Genomic DNA, 20,248 nt, shown 5'->3' on the forward strand with positions numbered 1-20,248 from the left:
TATTAAATATTATTTAAGTAAATAACAAAAGAAATATTAATAACAAAAGGATAGTTGCTATTATATGTTTATGTTGTATAATTATGTTACACGTATAATTATGTATACATTTCAGAGATTAAATATTCCTATGTTATAAAATAATTCACGATTATGCGCTTCATAACTCAACTGTATGCAAAAGATAATATTTTTAATCAATATTAGAATAGAAATTATTTATTCTATCTGAGAAATTTAACTAAGACATTTAAAGATAAAATTACTCGAAGATCATTTATTTGATTTGAACATAAAATAAAGTTGTTTCCGCTATGTTGTTTCTAGGATGCGAATAATCAAGTGGATGAAATATTAGGTTGGCAACTAAGTGATTGCGGATTTTTCAATACCATCTAGTGGCAAAATCCGCAACCACTTAGTTGCCAACACAATAGCTCATTATTTTGCCGATTTTTACGCAGCTAGGAAAAATGTAAAAGCGCAAAAATATGCGGAATGCGCATGTCAAAAATATATGAATATTCAGTTAGTGAAACTTTTGCTTAGTTTTTTTAGTGGTGTTCGTAACTAAAAATTTGCATATGTAAATATCGGGTCCGACTGAAATCGCTGACACAGATTTTATTGACGCCAGAGCAACGATAACTTTGACTGACAACCACTGTGATGAAAGTATTAACCGATAACAACAATGGTCGACATAAAGTACAACCAGTTTTTTACTGCAAGCTCGAGCCAAGTACGAGTTTGGTCGAACGCAACGTTTTTTTAAACTTTTTCCTTTCGTGGCTCCATTTTGTCCGAGAAAATTTTACGCGACGCTAACTGTATACGTAAAAATGTAGCATAAAATAAATATACAAACGGGCAATTAACAGATAATAAATCAAAAAAGTTTAATTTTAAACAGTGAGTGTTATATTTCTGATTTTATCACTTACTACCACTTACTAGGACAGAACTAAATTTGCATATCGACGAGATAAATGTGCTTGTTTATTTTTGGATAGAAAATTAAATCTTGGCCAAATATTTGATATAACAGAGCATTTTCAAAGTTTCTCATGGTTAATCGAAATTTTGATTTCATAATCGTCAATGACGAAAACGTCTTTTTGCGATAAACATGTAGCATAAAATGTTATAAACATGTTTATGACTGTTGTAGAATTGTTGAAGTTCTGTCCTAAGTCCAAGCCAAAATTCATTTAAATGATTTTTTAAAAGCTTGTGTTTTATATCTATGTCGATTAATAATTAGATGAATCCTTGAGCCTTTAATGACAGATGATTGACAGTTTTAATCTCACTGGTATGTGACAGATACAAAAATTGTCATAGCCTCATAATTCTGTTCAACCTATAGTTTAAAAAGCTCTGGTTCAGAATATTGTTCCAATCTGCGTTCTGGCTTTGCCAGAACATTTGCTACGCGTGTGATGGTATTAGTTAATAAAGAACCGATTTTTATACTATAATTAACATAATTGTCTTTACTAACCGTCATACATTTCGCAGATGTACGAGAAAGCTAGAAAGTAGACTAAAACAATACTTGTATTTTAGTCGAGTTTGCTATAAGCAATTGGTCAAGTTCTATGTCGATCATTAAGAGTTCTTAATATATACCGTCATCGGTTGAAGTTACTGTCAGCCAATGTTGTTATAGATCAAGTTCATGAACTGTGATTTGTTATTGGTGAAAACAATGTCGATGACTTCAGTAGGACGCCAATAATTCACTGGCATCAGACACTTGATCGACGTCAGACAGTTGATCAACTGTAAGCATTTGATGGACAACAAATACTTCATCCATAGCAGACACCTGATTAATATCAGACTCTTGGCCGATACCAGGCACTTGATCGACATCAGACTTGATCGTTACCAGGCACTTGATCGATACTAGGCATTTGACTGACACCAGACTTGAACGATACCAGGCACTTGATCGATACAGGGCATTTGACTGACACCAGATTTGAACGATACAAGGCTCTTGATCGATACCAGGCTCTTGATAGATATCAGGCATTTGATCAACGCAAGACTTGATCGACACCAGACTTGAACGATACCAAGCACTTGACCGATATCAGGCATTTAACTGATACCAGACATGAACGATACCAGGCTCTTGATAGATATCAAGCATTTGATCGATGCCAGACTTGATCGACACCAGACTTGAACGATACCAAGCACTTGACCGATATCAGGCATTTGACTGATACCAGACATGAACGATACCAGGCTCTTGATAGATATCAAGCATTTGATCAACGCCAGACTTGATCGACACCAGACTTGAACGATACCAAGCACTTGACCGATATCAGGCATTTGACTGACACCAGACTTGAACGATACCAGGCACTCGATCGATACAGGGCATTTGACTGACACCAGACTTGAACGATACAAGGCTCTTGATCGATACCAGGCTCTTGATAGATATCAGGCATTTGATCAACGCCAGACTTGATCGATACCAGGCATTTGTCTGATACCAGACTTAAACGATACCAGGCTTTTGATAGACATCGAACTTGATCGATACCAGACACTTGATCAACACCAGACTTGATCGATACCAGGCACTCGATCGACATCAAACTTGATCGATACCAGGCATTTAATCGACGACAGTACTAACCGTTAGCAATAATGATCGAGATACATACTCTCTAGGTGGACAAAGGTAGATCGTAGCTTGCTGTAAACAATTGGTTAAACTCTGTGTCGATCATTGTTGCTGTCGGTTAACGATGTCGTCGATTAAACCTGTTGTTGGTCAAAATGGTTGTCAATCAAGTCTGGTGAATTGTCATTGGATAAAAGCAGTGTCGATGAAATCTGTATCAGTAGCTTCAATGGGACCTTAGTAAATATCCACAGTCTACTATTTAATATTGTTGTTTTCTATCTTCATTTCAAATCTTGCTCAAATCAGTAATGTACTCTATAACGGCGTTTGCTAAAATAAGAAATTCATAGGTTCAAAACAAAGAAATTTTATTGAATTATATATATATATATATCTATATTGAGAGAACATAACATTTGAGAAACGCTATATGAAAATACTTGTTCAGGTCGAAGGGTACGCCGCGGCAGGCCGCGGCTTGGAACAAGGGGTGGAAAACATGGATCCCCGTCTGTACAGGGTAATTCGCCATCGAGGAGTGAATGGTTACCCTTGGATATGAGAACTACACCTCCTGCTGCGATGCCTGCTTTCCGTGGTTTCGAGGAGTCCTCTTCCGACGGCGTGGTAAATTTCCATTCTTCTTATATTTTTTTCTCCTCGTTCATTTCATTTAAGCTCGCATCATTGTTAACCCAGCCTTAGGCCAGTTTTTTATACGACAGCAGTAATTTTAAACGATCTATGCAAATTAATAAAATAAATTAAAGATACGGAACATTCGAGATTTCGTTTTTATAAAAGTATTCATTCTTTTATCTAGAAGAATCCTAGTTCATGTTTTTGAGCATGTCTTTCGCATAATGACACCACTTACGTTGTCTTATGGAGAGGCAATGTCGCGCGTATCATTGACATGTTCCACTTACGTGCGCTCTGCACGTGTTCATTTGTTGGGCTGGCAACTAAGTGATTGCGGATTTTGTCATTAGGTGGTAATGACAAAATCCGCAATCACTTAGTTGCACAAAGGATATAACCTAAAAAACACGAACCATCCACATGCTATTCAATCACATGTTACAACATTTTACCTAATGTCCCACTGGACAAATTGTAAAATTAAAAGACAAACAATAAAAAAAATAAAAAAAAAACTTAGTTGCCAACTTATATAATGGGTACGTACGTATTTCGATAGAAAAATGATAACTACGCTAAGAAGAAAATAAATTTCACGGTAAATTTCCATCCAACGCTGGAAAACGCATTTAACGATAAATTACGCGAAAGTAATATTTTTTAACTTGCCTTTGGGAAGTAATTTCGTCATTTAACTTCCCTCTCGCAAACTTTCGTACACTTTCCAACATAACGATCGACTGCGTTCAACGACAGACTTTCAAGTGAAATTGAAACGCGAATATGTTTGTCTTTCGTTTTCTACGAAATATCTTACACTGTCGGTTTTATTAATTATTTGCCAAGATTATTACGTATTGGGTAAAGTTACATACAGTGTGTCCGGTTTATCTCCGAATAATTTATATAATCCTACATAATTATGTAGAAATTTATTAAATATATATAGAAATATATAGAAATATTTACATAAATTACATAATAATATTTCGGAATAATAATTATCCTGAAATATTCCGAAAAATAAAAATTGTGCAAAAAGATGTTCCAGACGAAAGTTACAGGACATCGAGGCGAGTTTACTATACTCTCGTGTATTCGACCTTGAAACCTGGTGCAAAAGACAGGAGTCTGTAGCGTTTCGAAAACGTCTGGATGCCAGTTACAAGAAAATGTACTAAAAGATAAAGCTATCCATTGGACAATTTTAACGTGTGTTTCGCAGAAAGTTTCAAGGTCACCACAAGGTCAAATACACAATACTATGTAATATATTCTGCTCGATATCGTGGAATTTTTGTTCAAAAGGCTTTTTTCATATCTTTATCATTCACATCTTTCGAGATAAACTGGACGCGCTGTGTATATTCACAAAATTTTCAAACTTTCTTCTTCTGTCTTTCTTCTTAACCTGTTAAATAGAAAAGCCAACTGTTACCTGATTTGCTAATATTCTTAACGTAATTTGTTCACTTAAGAGTATCCCTTTTCTGAATTAATTCAACTAGTTTTTTTATGAAAACGTTGTCGTCACATATGCGACGTAAAGGAATTAATTCATCTGCATTAATGCAGCGTCAAGAAGAATATTTAATTAGCGCATAATCTAACTAGCATAATATACGTGCAAATTACCGTGTCATTTTCCTCCTTCGCTTTGCTTCTGTTTATTTTCACTGAATCTTTTTCTGCGCTTGCTAATTGTTAACATCATACGCCCTGAGGCTGTTTTACTGCAAATTATTCCAGAAATTATTTTCTTCCTTATCATTCTTAATTAAAGGCAGTTCCCGGTCCTCCGCGTTCTTTTCCTATCCGCTTTTCTTAAAGAGTTGTAATAATTTATTGATTCAAGTTGCTTGAGTTTCGCGTTCGTGTTTTTACATCCTTTAACACTTTGAAATACTAATTTTCCTCCAACTTCTTGCTTCCGTATCTGCGCCGGTGACGTCGGAAGTGATTGCAGTGAAATATTTGTCATGCAAAAACTTGCCGCGTATTACTGCACCGTAGATTCATTAACGTAGAACAGTTGAATTTTTCAATTTTACACCATTTTCATAGTCGTCTGTACACTTATCGACCTAACTATGCAGACTCTATATTTTCTTACGTTCTTATCGTTCACAGCAATTTATCTACTTTTACAGTTATTTACTGTGTATTTATTTACTGTACATTATTTAATGTTTCTGCTTGTTCTCGTTGGACCATGGTTCTTATACTTTACATATTTATTTCTTCACTCACTACGTGTTTATCTTCTCCTTATTTTTCTATTTACTGTTACCTTTAACTCTTCCGCTACGGCGGAGTTGGCCAGCAAACGGTTAAACCGGAAATGCTTTTGTATATTATCGCTCGGAAATATCTGGATAGTTTGGTAGCCTCCTGATAATAGTACAACTTTATCAATTTTCCAGTTACATTTTAAATTAAATTATAAGATCTACAGTTACAGAGTCGGACGAATTGTTCATTACTTGAATTGTTCCAAATAAATATTTATGCAAAACTATCGGGATAAATTCATATTAGTCGAGTACTCTGTCAGTGAAGTAATTATTCGTTGTGCGTAATCAATTGTTTCATACATTTAATCGAATAATGACCGCACAATTATTCGAGTAATACGAATGATCGTTTGTACAGGTATATATGCAGACACTGGTACAATTCTTGTTGTTAATTTACCAAACGAATAATTTACCATACAATTATAAATAAACAACATATCATTTTTACACGAACTGTAACAGTAGACGGAATATCAAACACGCGATTGTTCTGTCATTTAAAAATTTCATGAACCCAATACCTTTGTTCTTCTTATTAAATAATTTCAATGTAGGTAGCTTTACCGTACTTCAGACGAAATCTCTGCTAACTGCGTGTAATGTTGTAGTTTAATGATAGCTACGCCTTTTCATAGATAGAGTGAAGAAAAGTTTGGTGGCATCTAAATAAACTGTAAATGAAATATAAATCAATATTATGAAAATATATAACTAGCAAATGAATCTGTTTTCAACCGATTCACTCAGCGATCAAATTTATTATTCCTGTCGAAATTTTGCCGAGTAATTAAACACGAATTAATTACGTATTTTGATATCGAAGTTAAGAAATTTTTGAATTACACTTTCTGTACCAAAATTTGTGTTTAGTCGTTGCAAGAAGATTATAAACGTTTATAATCGTCTGATTAATGTGAAACGGTCATTCAATTGTATAAAACGTTCTGATAAATTCAGCACGCTTTAATTGATTGAACATTTGTGCCAGATTCATTATAATTTTACAGATAAGCTTCCATAGCGAAAGAATTAATACAGTGTTCTCTGGGTGAGGATATCGGTTTTCTCTTTGAGATAGTGTAACCTTCACATACTATTAAGATGTTAATCTATTAAACAAGACAGACCTAATTAATGCTCTATTTATCTTCACATTTTTCAAGGATCAAAATAAGTATAACGTTGACTCAAAATTATTCCTTCCTCCCTTTTCCCAAAGAATTCGTATTTAACACTGGCAGATTAATTTTCTATTAATGCAATAACTGTTATTTATATAAATAAATGTAACGAGGTTTTTAACACCGTAGAATTTTCCATTAGAACATTGTGAACAGCGCAATTTTAACAAACGACTCTACGAATTTGAAATATTTGTTACTGTTAGAAGATATCGCTGGGTGGAAAATCAGCGAAAGAACGTTGCAGGAGAAAAATTTTGTTGCACTTCAGCAAGGCAGAAAACTAAAAAGAAAGAAGAGAGTATGAAAAGACTTTAATATAATACAATGGTAGCATATGGTAAATAATCTTTTCAGAAAAAATTTCGATGAGTACTATATTTCATAGTTTCTTATTGTCTGACAGAGCTTGACACATTACATAAATTAATTATTTATAAAAATGTAATTATCTCCTGAAACTCTATTCATAGTGTCCATACTAGTGTATTATATACTTACATTAAAAAGATATAGTAATTTCATTGAATTTTGTAAAAAACATATTTAGGAAGGAAGTGAATGCTTGTCATACGGTTTCCTGCCTTTGTATAGAGTTCAAGGTCACTGGAATAATATTAATACTGTTCCCTTTTTTTAAACGAGATTAAAAATTTGAATTTTGAACAGTTTTTTTTTAGGTGGAATACTCCACTAAATTGACTTAGAGAACACTGTATTTTGCTACTCACTATATTTATCTGTATCTGAAAATTCTATTACGTTTCTGTAAAACTTTCCTTCCTTAAGATATGTTTTAATTTCTTCCTCGTTTTAATACAAAAGTGTCATTTTTTTTTTTTAGATCAGCATCTGTGATTTGCAACGCTTACACGCATTTTCGACTCACGCGCAAAACTCAAACACTGCACCTGTAATATATATATTACTATATGTATTATCTTTGTACCTGTTTCCCTGGATTAGAAATTAGCATGAACATGTTGGCTTTCTTTTTCTTTTAAACTTTGACAAACATGTGTTCGGCAGGTGCACTTGGGAGAGGGAATAGCAGTTTGCGAGGAACAACTAAGGGCTGTGAAATGGAGCGATTATAGAAAATTGACCCGTGGTCTGGCTGCAATTTTGTTCAGCCCCACCGAGTTGGCCACCTGCTCGGTCACAGGACAACGATGGAGCCGAGCTGGAACTGCCACTGAAAGACCAGTGAAACCTGCGCTAGATAAGGCCAAAGTACAGGCTATTATATGTAAGTAGCAGTTACTTTTTCTTAATGTATATACAACCTACTCTTGACCATTGCTGGATTTATTGGATTGGTATGTTCTCGAACAAGATTATAATCGTACGTATTGTACAGGAACAGGGAATGTGGATCTGATTGATTATAGTGACACAGGTCAGGTTGCATTGAAATCACCGACGCTGTCTTCGCGGACCACAATTCACCGGCACCAGACTTCGCCAACGCTGGAATTCATCGACACCAGACCTGCTGGAATTGAACGACAGTAGACAGTATTAACATGGAAAAATATAAAAATAAGAGATGATTGTTACTTATGCATGTAGTTTTATCGCTGCAAGAAATTTATGGCTGGCTGTCTTGTGGCTGCCGGATTGAAAACGCTAATTGAAACTCAAGACAGAGCAGAAGCTGGTGGCTAGCAGATAAATAAATTTTGATTTGATTTTCATTAATGTACGGTAAGCGTGAGTGTAATTTTAATGCAAGTCAATACGAAATTTATGGCCTGTGTTAGTTTCGGGCTAGTATTCTTAATCTGAACATCACAAAGCAGCCGGCTATCAATTATTTGCTGCAATACACCTACATGCTTAAGTAAAAAGTTCTCTTTTATTTCTCCGTGCTAATACTGCCGATCAGTTGTCGGTGAAAGCTGGTATCTATGTGAATTGTGGTCCGTGAAAACGATGTCAGTGATTTTAATGGACCATAGAGCCATCCTTTCTCACACTATAAAACTGTCCGTAAAAACAAAAATTCGTGAAACGTACGAACTTTGTTGTTGTGCGCAACTATCAGCATGAATCGTTCAGGAGCCACATTGATCAGCTACATAAATTTGAAAACGGAAAAAGGCGAGGTTAGGGACTATCTTTGAAATTTATCTCATAAGTTGCTATTATTTTTGTCCATAATTATTTATAAAGTGGCAACTCACGTGTGATATCGATGACCTTGAAATATGTTGTCAAGATTATAATTCTGAACAACTTTTTCCTCATATATGTTACCATCGCTTGGCCTCAATTTAATTTAGTTGATACCTATCTAATCTAATCTATAGCCCATTAGTATATCTCTCATTATTATATTATTATATTTTTCTTTCATTATATTAAGGGTGATCAGCATCAATGAGTTAAATTTAGGTTGGGTTATATAATATGTTGTCAAGATCATCACTCTGAACAACTTTTCCTTATGTACGTTACTGCTGCTTGGCTTTAGTTTGCTGTTGTTTTATTTGGTTTGATAACTTTTATTGTACATATAGAAGAACTCAAAAACGTATAAATATATTTTCTTAACAGACCTAAAAATACTCTTCGTTTGGTAATAATTTAATATTTCCAATCTTAGTCTCTTCCAAGAAAGAGTGTCTCTCACAACTCACTTTATTGTAATCTCGTTCTCAATACACATGCAACTATCCCTCCGTCACATCGCGCAGTGCAGCCACCTATAGGACATCTGAATTACTTTGTACATTTAGTTTGGCAAATATTAAACTAACCCAACTTATAACCTATTAATTTACCTTTTTTATTTGTATTAAGGACGATTAACAGCAATGAGTTAAGTTTAGATTTTTATGAATATCCGAATAGGCTGAGCGGCGGTTACGTGTGTAGGTGAAAGCTGTTCGGAATGATAAGCTTAACAACATATCTGAAGATCATCGAAATCGGTGTTATCGAATTATCCAGTCATCCTCTTGAAATAAATGAATTCAGGTAGCAGGTAAGTGATTTGTCATTAAGCGTGTTTGTCATAATAGCATCAGGCGATGAAAATAGTAAACAAAACACGAAACCAAGTAGACTACAAACGATAAGATATTGACTGGAATTAAAGTCATAACCATAAACATAGCATAACTACCGCGACGACGTACATTTCTAACTACATACAGCCAGCGTAAGAAGTATTCGTAATTAATTTGAACAAGAATATTGTAGAACATTGTTCATGAACAAAGTTTTCTACATAACGAATAAATCTTATCTAATATCTAAGACAGGGAATCACTAGATTTAATTATTTCAATACTTAAGGAGTTTTCTTATGATTTTATTATAGCTCGAAACCGTCGTGGTATTGAATTTACCAAATTAACGAGTACCCTATTCGAAATATTTTTCTATTCTTCTAAAATAGCTCTCTTTAAATCATTTCTCTATGAAATACGGTGATTCGATATTTTTTGTCTTAGATGATCCCTATATTTTCAATAACGTTTATATCTGGAGGTGCTTTTAAGTGTTTCCAAACATCAAACAAGATCCTCGCTCGCGTATTAGTAGCATTATGCTTTAAATCGTTATTTTGCATCACGATGAAATTGTTTTTATACTTTTTTCTGCACTTTGATACAGATTATTTGTTCAAATATCTATGTACATTTTATCCTACTAAGCGGTAACTGTACGAATATCTATTACGCGTATATTTTTACCATTCGCTACATATTTATTAATATTTATTTCTTTTTTGAAAATTATTCTGAGGACTTGTAAGAATACGTACATATCTTTTGCTCTCATTTTGGTTCTTTTTTGTTACTAAATGATGTTCTGCAGTAATTTTGTTAAAGTTAAGTACTGTAGGAATATTTTTTACACTGACTGTACAGACACTGTCAAAGCGTGCGGTGAAATCCAAACAGTGTTCCCCGACCGTCGTCGCTATTGCACGATCGTAAACTTCGACGGATGTAGATCGTGTAACTGTTCGTATGCGTTTTAACATTACAAATGTCTCGTAACGTCCCTTGAATTGACGCTTCTGTGAACAGCGACCACGCTTTCAAAGGTGGAGTGAGGTAGAGTGGGCAAAGTACGATTCTTGCCCTTATGCTGCCTTACCAGCCATCTTCTCATCTCCGCACTATGGTTTTATTGAGACACTGTATATTGAGAAGAGTGGGGTTAATAGGACTCACGGTGTCATGTTCGGGCCATATCAATCGCGACAGTGGCAATCCGGTTTTCAAAACAGATACAAACAATGTTAAAAAGTATTATTATTATTTCTATAGTAAATTTACCACCGTTATGTTCATCATTTATTTATATTTACACTTATCACGAACTCCAGTTTGACTTACGTAGTAACTTAAGGACCTAATGCGTTGGTATCTCGTTATTCCATGTAGAAGAATATTAATACGTTGGTATAGGATCTATATCCATAAGATCTAACCATAATAGTCGTAACTCATAATTTGTTTACACTTTGTATATTTTTTTTAACCTTTATCATAAAGTAAATCTTTATTACAGCATCGTACGACTAACATGTCAATTTCTACTAAGCTTACGGCAGTTGCTCGTTTGTGTTCGCCTGACTGCGCCAGTCAAGTTTATTGCATCAGCAAAACATTTCGTTCGTAACGATGATTCTCTAATTGTTTTAAACAGTATAATCATTCACGTAAGTAATTACATTTCTTCATGATGTCAAGACACGAATAACCTCTGTATTTCTGTAGCCTATCTGTTTCTCAAATGCTAATTCTGTTTAACTATTCAATTGGCCATTATTCTGCCTACTGTTTTTGATCACAACGGACTCACAAAGCATCTGCGAGGAAATAGACAGCGTTGCTGAACTACGTACAAAGGCTTTTCTATTTCTACGTAATAATGCAAAGAGTGCACATTGTGCGAATCGTTTGAGAAGATTCAGCTTTTCGAATGGAAGCTTCTTATGCAAGATGGATCGTAATTCGTGGCACAAGCGGAGCGAGAGAAGTGATATGGTTAAAAATAAGGCGAAACTCGAGAGTAAGGAAATTACGTTATAGACACGTGCCAGAAGAATAGCCCATTTCAATTTTAATCGAAATCGCTTTATTGTTTCAGTTGAAACGTTCCCTCGCATATTGGTAGAATGCTAACAGATTGTCCAGACAATCTCTACCATGACACGGACTCTCTCTCCCTCTAAATGTCTCAATTAAAACAACAGACCAAATTTTATTTATTACGTTCGTTGTGTTCATCGCCAAGCTCGAAGAATTAATTAATAATTAAGTATTGACAGCGAATAAGCCAAATAAGCGAGGAATGTGGCCTAAAAAGCAGAGGAAGTTACAATAGCAGTCTGTGATGAAATCCGTGAGGCTAATCACGTGTCATTCAGCGGATCTTCAAACGCGTTTCTCTCGAAAGCGAAGCCACCAACTTAATCTTGTTATTTCTAATTCACTTTCATTCTGGGCCATAGAATTTTCCTCGCTCTGCTTCTACCAAGCTTGCTGACGCAGGATGTATATTCTGCATCTCCCTTCCACATTATTTCTTATACACAGACAGCACAGGTTCTTATCTCTTTCCATCTCATATGTAATTCTTGCCATTTCATTCTTTTAACGCTGTCCATTTGTTAATCGGCTTTTCCGTATTCTTGTTTGATAAATTTTTCGCCATGGAGGCAGTCGAAGCTTCGCCAAATTCAATGTACTTAAAACACAATCTTCTTTCTTGATGCATCAGAACAACAATATTCTTTTCTTTGTTGGACTACAGACTGGCTAACAATCAATTTCTTTCTTTCGCAATTTTTCTTGTGCAGATTTAGACAGATAAATTTGACTTTGAAATTATTTTATTCTCGACTTCCTTCGATATTGGTTTCATGTTTGGATAGAGTTTAATTCTCGGTTGTCGTTATGAGTCCTAGTGACCCACAGTTTTACTTTGGAAAAAAGTATCTTCAAGATATTCGCTTATGATTGCATTATTTGTACAATATTATTAGTTTGAAATGTTTTTTATAATTTCTGACGATTACGCCGCTTAAACTCTCGTCAGTCGCGTACCGAGTGTCGTGGCAACTCTCCACAGTTAGTAATGGGTCATGTTGACCCAGGTGTAACAAAAACGTATTCTTTGCTCAAAACATATTTTATTTATGTGCAAATTTTCCATACAGATTCTTGTGCATTCACCGTGGAGGAACTCATTGAGATCTTTCTTATTTCTTTTTAAAATACATAAATCTATCTAACTATAAGTAAAATACAGAACTTTGGTACCTTTGTGTCTGAATGACTTGACTTTTTCATATAATTGCCTCGGTTTTCTTATTCGAAAACTGCTCTTCTTCGACACGTCAAATAAATATCTTCTTTGAAACATGCTCTAGAAAACTACTTTTTCCCCTAGAGCACCACATCTCGAAAGCATCATAGTAGATGTTTAGCGAGGGAAACATAAGGAAGTTACCTCATAACTTATCATAAAAATATCTCTCTTCGAAACTTGCAGGTGAAAAGATTTTTTTAAAGAAGAAACGTTGTATTCTAGGACGTTTAAACTATCCTGAAATTTTGTCCATCCAATATCACTGTCATTTTTCACTGAACAAGAGCTGCTTGAGAATCCAAGGGCCCCGGTGTCTGAAAGAAGAGTCGATTTATTATCAGTGGAAAAGAACAAATTTCAATACAGTAGCAAGATCATCATCTTGTGGAATAATACATTTCCTCCGGTGGCAGTACTTTTACGTAAACAGTACGCAATTCTGAATAGCACAGTTCTGAATAGGCTAATTAAAAATGGCACCATAATATTACCAGAATATCCGTAATATAAAGGTAACGTCGATACCATAAGCAGCATAATATACAATTTTTAGTAACAAAGATATATGTACGTTTCGTACTGGCAATTGGATGTTGAAATATTTCAATTTCGGATTAAAATAGACTTACGAAGTTTTCCAAAGGTTGCGTAACAACTTTATCGTCTGATTTCGTGTTTCGAAAAATGCTATGTAATAAAGAAGAGATTAGAGGGTATAAAGTCTGTGAGATGAAAAACAGAAATAGAAAGCAAACGATTCAACTCTTGAGAATATCATTGCACGTGCCTATTGAGATTTTGTGATGTAAAATAACAGCGTGACTAATTGTTAAATGATAAGATATTTCGCTGATTCCAGCTCGAATTGATGTGTTATTGCATGATGGTACAAAGACGTTAAATTGAAATCGAGTCTTGAAAAGTACCATATTTTCAAACGAAATGGCAAAATGTTTGATTACGTTGGAATTATAGGCACTTTACGAGCACTTAACGCAGCTAATGTGTTTTTCTTGCGCATCATGCTGTATCACACTATATATTCATGTGCATATCCAACAAATCAGAATTCCAATACTCATAAACCGAGCAGAAACATGTGACGGTTATGGGGAATAAACAAATTTACAGGAATAAATGTAAAAATATTACTAAGCTACTATTGGGTTGGCAACTAAGTGACTGCGGATTTTGTCAATACTACCTAATGACAAAATCCGCAGTCACTTAGTTGCCAACCCAATATACCTCGCTATATTAATAAGAGACGATATTTGCCATTAATTGTTACGTTTAAGACTACTATTCACGCTGTATACTGATTTTCTGCTAATTGCAAGTGCATATTTGTCTTGTAACTTCTGTATACATTTTCTGATTGCTTTCAAATGTTACTATATTTAGATTAAAAAAAAAAAAAAACAATACAGAGCTAATGAAATTTCAAAAAGTTTCATATAATGCACGTAATATATTCATGAAAGAGTTCTATGGAAAATGTTCGAATATTTTCGTAAACCACAGCGTATCGTGTGATTTGAAACGATGAAACTAAATTTAAATTTGTTCGCTGGAAAATTGCTAACACTTAATGAGTGAAATTTCCGAGCTTATTAATTCAACAGTGATAAGGAATCTGGTCATGAAAGATATGTATATGTTAATAGAAATATTATTTTTGATCATATGTAACACGCTCGTGAGGTCTTGAGCAGAAACCGAAGAAAGAATAAAACGAATTGGAGGAAGTAAAAGAGGAAATTGGGAAATTTGAATTTCGATAAAATTTCGTGAAACAATTGAATCTAGCGGAACAAAACGACACATGGGAAAGGAACGTAAAATGCGTGTATCAAGAACCATTGTAAACACAGGATATCCGAGAATAGAGCGGTGACTACTCTCCACGATGTCTAAACATTTACTTGAACTGAAAATAGTTCGTTCAGGAATTGGAATTTCAGTCTATAAAACAACTGTTCTTAGAAAAATCTAGTTACCGTACGTCAATCTATTTTCTCCCGAACTGTATAAATATCGAATTAAGCGAACAAAAGGCGGGTCAAACGTATTAGCAGTCGTGTGTAACGTTAAGCCTTGTTTTCTCCTTTATTCTTAAATAGCTTGATTTTGAGCAGTGCCTCAATATTTAAAACAAATTCAACAGTAAAATCTGATATTAGAATATGTATACGGATTTTCTTCCAATATGAAATAATGGAAGAAAAAGTTCTGGCAATATAGTAATGTTAAAAAAGATTTCAATTTCATATATTGATATTCAATTTTATTCATACATACATACATACATATATATATATATATATATAATTATACAATGTGTATATTTCAATATATATTTCAATATGTGTATTTGAATATATATCTCAATATGTATATTTCAATATCTATTTGAATATACATCTCAATATGTATATTTGAATATATATTTCAATATATCTTTCAGTATATACAATTGAATATATATTTCAATATGTGTACTTCAATATATATTTCAATATGTGCATTTCAATATATATTCCAATATGTATATTTGAATATCTATTTGAATATACATCTCAATATGTATATTTGAATATATATTTCAATATGCATATTTCAATATATCTTTCAGTATATACAATTGAATATATATTTCAATATGTGTACTTCAATATATATTTCAATATGTGTACTTCAATACATATTTCAATATGTGCATTTCAATATATTCCAATATGTATATTTGAATATCTATTTGAATATACATCTCAATATGTATATTTGAATATATATTTCAATATGCATATTTCAATATATCTTTCAGTATATATAATTGAATATATATTTCAATATGTGTACTTCAATATATATTTCAATATGTGTACTTCAATACATATTTCAATATGTGCATTTCAATATATTCCAATATGTATATTTGAATATCTATTTGAATGTATATCTCAATATGTATATTTGAATATATATTTCAATGTGTATATTTCAGTACATATAATTGAATATATATTTCAATATGTGTACTTCAATATATATTTCAGTATGTGCATTTCAATATATTCCAATATGTATATTTGAATGTCTATTTGAATGTATATCTCAATATGTATATTTGAATATATATTTCAATGTGTATATTTTAATATATATTTCAGTACATATAATTGAATATATATTTCAATATGTATATTTCAATATATATCTCAATATGTATATTTGAATGTCTATTTGAATGTATATTTAATATTTTGTTACTAATTGTCATGGACTATTGTCCTAACAGTTACAACCAAAATGACTAAAAGTTGCAGTGTAACAATTGGTAGATGAATTTGACTGACTTTGGTTACGAATAACCGTTATATATCAAAACTTGTTTGGTTACCAATACCATCATAGATGAGAGAACTTCTTTTTAGTTGTCCATAGCCATTATGTATTAGAGGGAAAAATGAGAAAGAGAGAGAAAAGTAATATTTCTTTTTGTTGCCGATTCATAAAAGTGTTAAGGACAACTGTTATTTTTGGTGCAACAGTATATCAAAATAAAAGAGAATTGTCTTACATCACTTTCAAAATAAACGGTCCATATGGTAATTATTACTTTTCTCTTGTAGTTTTATTATATTTATTATATATACATTATATTTTGCATATATTTGCATAAAAATTGCTTGAGGAGAAATATGTAACTTCTGGATCGATATGAATCGGCCAGTCTCTTTAGATACACAAAACCTCAGGTTCTTATAACGTTAAAAATATAAACTTAATTTCATTTTCCCAAGATTTCCTCAGTTTTTCAATTGCAATAGTAAAGACCATTATATGATCGAATTAATAATTTTTGTTTCGCAATGTATTACATGATAAAATTTTACTCCATATTTTCGTCTGATATTTTTACATAGAATTACTAGGACACCCTGTACATGTACCGAACGAAGGTTCGCATTTCCTATAGTGTGCAACTACCATATTTCGTCAGTCGTTCTTTTGCCTTTCCATAACGCCATCTGATACTTTGTAACGTACGACGATTACACAAGCATTTTGACAAATTGCAAATCTTTTGTGAACAGAAATGCTACACGTTTCTCATCGGAACAATGCGGTGCATGTCAGTTTTATGATTGAGAAAAAAATAGTGAAAGAATAAAATTGGACGTACTCTATACATATATTCACTTGAATTAGCACCATCTGGTTTCCAACTATCGTTGTAAAGTGTTGCCAATGAAAAAAAGTTCAGTCGATGAAAAAATTGTCCCGTATTACCAAAGTAAAAAAGTTTTCGCACAGATAGAATTGTGAACTGTAATAATAATGAGAATATTATATTATGATATATAATATACAATAATGATAATAATAACATTGAGAAAATTGTAAATTGTCATTTTGCAATAGCATCTTGCACTGCATTGTAAAGTGGAATTTATACTGCGTCTCAAATAAGTGTACAATCGTTCTTGCAATTCTTATATACGTATAGCATGACATAATCTGATTGGAGGTACTTCAAAATAGAATAAACGACTAAAATTATTAAAAATATAGGCACTAAGTTATTGTTACAATTTCATTTTATCGTGTCTTGTACATTCTTATAATAATGTTAATTCAATGGAATTAGCACCCACACGTTACCCTTAGCAGCTAAAGCAATTTTCTGAATGTCCTACACGACCAATTGCAGGAATCTACTATGGATTATTTGAAAAAAAGAAAAAAAAATCGTATCCTAAGTTCAGTCTTTCTATAATAAAATGTTCTGTACATGAATATGCTAGCTATATTTATGAAACAAAAATTAACTATACTGGATGTTCCAAAATATGTAGGAGATATGTGCAGGGTCGATCCTAGACATTAAAAGGATAAAAAGATTTAGATACAAAAATGTTATTTGAAGTTTATTTCTCAAGTTATGAACAATTTTGTGCAACAATTTTATCTAATTAGTTGCCGCAATCCAATAAATTAGCTGACTGGTCAATCGTCCACAGACATGCGATCGCAGTCAATCCGCATACGTTTTTCGCGGAAAGTCCATAGCAAAATGTACGTAGTGTGTACATTGTAATGCATTATCTGGCGATATCATGCGGACAATGACGGAAAGTGTACACAACTGCAGAGCAACGTTACCAGATTCAGGGATGTAAGGGAGAAATTCTTCTGATGGTGGGGAAAGTAGTATAGTTGATGAACTAGTGACATCGTGACGTATACTGTAGACAAATGCAGATGGTAGGATAATTTCGTGGGCGGAACGCGGGAAACGTAAGACGAAATTCATGTCATGTGATGCAAGCGATGTAGTGTGGTAGTGAGGGTAATGTGACGTCACGTTATCGTTAAATTAAGGGAATCATCTGGCAACAATGTTACAGAGTTGCCAGGTTTAAGGAAGACGCGACATCAAGTAGACCTACACAGGGTATTTCACCTAACTTGACCATCTTAAATATCTTTCTTATTTTTTATGTTAGGAAAAAATATCAGAGGAAGAGAATAATCGATTCGAAGGGGCAAATGTGGTGGTAGGCAGAAAATTATCTCAAGGCCACTTTTTTGGCGATTTCAAAGTCATCGAAGTATTAAACGGGACTACATATTTTCATTAGGACAGTCTTACAGCTCATAAAAAAAGACAAATTCAACAATGTGCAATATGTTGACCTTTATGCGTTCAACGAGAAAATCATGTTTGTATGGAGAGAAGGTTAAGTTAAGATTTGTACGTTTCAGTGTAGAATATTTATTTCAGAAGGTGCTCAAAATGTCCACCATTAATCCAATATAACCAATACACTTTTTGAGACAGTAAATGAATGATTTCTCTACGTTTTCAAGTATTTCTGTACTGTACTCTACATGATAGATAAGCTGCTGATTGTAAAACAATAATCGCGTTGATATGATGCTTGTAAACATACTTTAAACGATAAAAGAAGAATACGAACGTTCGTTTATAAGCACCAGGAACACAATTACACGGCACACTGTTCCAATGAAATTGGGATTCTTTCATTTACCGTCCCCGAAATCATTGGCATTGAAAATATTGCTATTGAAATTAATAGCAAACATTTTATGATTTTCCCATTGAAGGTCAACATATTTCAAATTATTGAATTTGTCTTTTTACGAGATATAAGACTGCTGTGATGGAAATATGTAGTCCCGTTTAGGAATACTTCGACGACCTTGAAATCTCGAAATAAAAAAATGGCCATGAGAAAATTTGTTTGTCTATCACCACGTTTACCCCTCCCAACCGAATATTCCCTTCATCTGGTATTTCTTCCTGCTGTAAAAAATAAGCAAGATATTTAATGGTGAAGTTAGATGAAATACACTATATATAGACACACTAATGCGACTCATGCACACCATGCGGTGGATTATGGTACTAATCGGTAATTTCGAAGCACGTGGAACGTAGACGCGTCTATGAACGTGTTTTTGAGTTCATGGGTGTGTTACACACATGTCTGCGGACAATGGACTGTCAGTATGAACTAGGCTTAAATGAAATAGAGAGAAAACCTTGTCAGCTGATTCATTGACCAACTACTTGTATATTGTTTTATCGAAGTTCCAAGGCGAGTAAGAAATTAGACAAATGTTTACTACTTTTGCATCGGTATAATTTCAAAATGATTATATCTTGAAAAATTGAAATGTTTTTGTTAACGAGCATATGCTGACTATTATATTCATTAGTTTCTTCTTTAATACTTCTTTAATACTTTAATAGTGGATACTTTATTACTACAGGCATTGACAATAGCATTGCTAGACTTCGCACTGCTATTAGAAACTGAGATATAGGGAATGATCCAAGTAGGATGTATGTTTAATTTAAGAGTTTCTTGAATTATAGAGGGATTATAAAATGAGTGTAGTTTCTTTTTCTAATGATCATCTTCTTGAAATTGCGTTTTAATATTTTACAAATAATTACTGTTACGTTATAAATAGACAGCGATAACAGTTTGTTCTCTCTTGCTCCAAGGAAGACAATTAGGAGGTAAGCATTCCTCCATGCTTGGCTGGAGGATGCAGAATGTAAATCCTGGCTTGAAAAACGGGAAGATCCATACAAGGCGAAA

At 33.4% G+C, this 20,248-nt stretch overlaps 1 protein-coding gene and 1 long non-coding RNA gene across 17 annotated transcripts in view; one reads left to right on the forward strand and one right to left on the reverse strand.

Moving 5' to 3' along the window:
• LOC122577053 (zinc finger and BTB domain-containing protein 12-like) overlaps positions 1–20,248 on the forward strand; it is a 110,093-nt gene that overhangs the window by 38,113 nt on the left and 51,732 nt on the right. For 8 of the 10 annotated variants that reach the window (XR_006320027.1, XR_006320028.1, XM_043748140.1 and 5 more), the window contains 2 exons: positions 3,102–3,280; positions 7,803–8,022. Coding sequence is in view for 6 of the 10 variants with exons in the window: in XM_043748140.1 (XP_043604075.1) it covers positions 3,102–3,280; positions 7,803–8,022 (399 nt within the window). In the remaining 4 variants the exon portion in view is untranslated. Of the gene's footprint in view, positions 1–3,101; positions 3,281–7,802; positions 8,023–11,303; positions 11,455–11,512; positions 11,808–11,885; positions 12,587–20,248 lie in introns of those variants that run through there. The other 2 variants (XR_006320029.1, XR_006320030.1) reach the window with 2 other exon arrangements.
• On the reverse strand, positions 3,259–9,756 carry LOC122577061. 7 transcript variants are annotated; one of them, XR_006320048.1, is made up of 4 exons: positions 9,560–9,756; positions 8,793–9,492; positions 4,931–7,684; positions 3,259–3,395 (listed from the first exon to the last, which is right to left on the reverse strand). It is a non-coding gene; the product is annotated as an uncharacterized LOC122577061 (long non-coding RNA). The 7 variants fall into 7 exon arrangements; XR_006320046.1 differs by having other exon boundaries at positions 8,793–8,850; positions 8,960–9,756; XR_006320049.1 differs by having other exon boundaries at positions 4,931–7,379; positions 7,505–7,684; positions 8,793–9,756.

The sequence above is a fragment of the Bombus pyrosoma genome, linkage group LG17 (assembly GCF_014825855.1).
Source record: "Bombus pyrosoma isolate SC7728 linkage group LG17, ASM1482585v1, whole genome shotgun sequence".
Classification (NCBI taxonomy): Eukaryota; Metazoa; Arthropoda; class Insecta; order Hymenoptera; family Apidae; genus Bombus; species Bombus pyrosoma.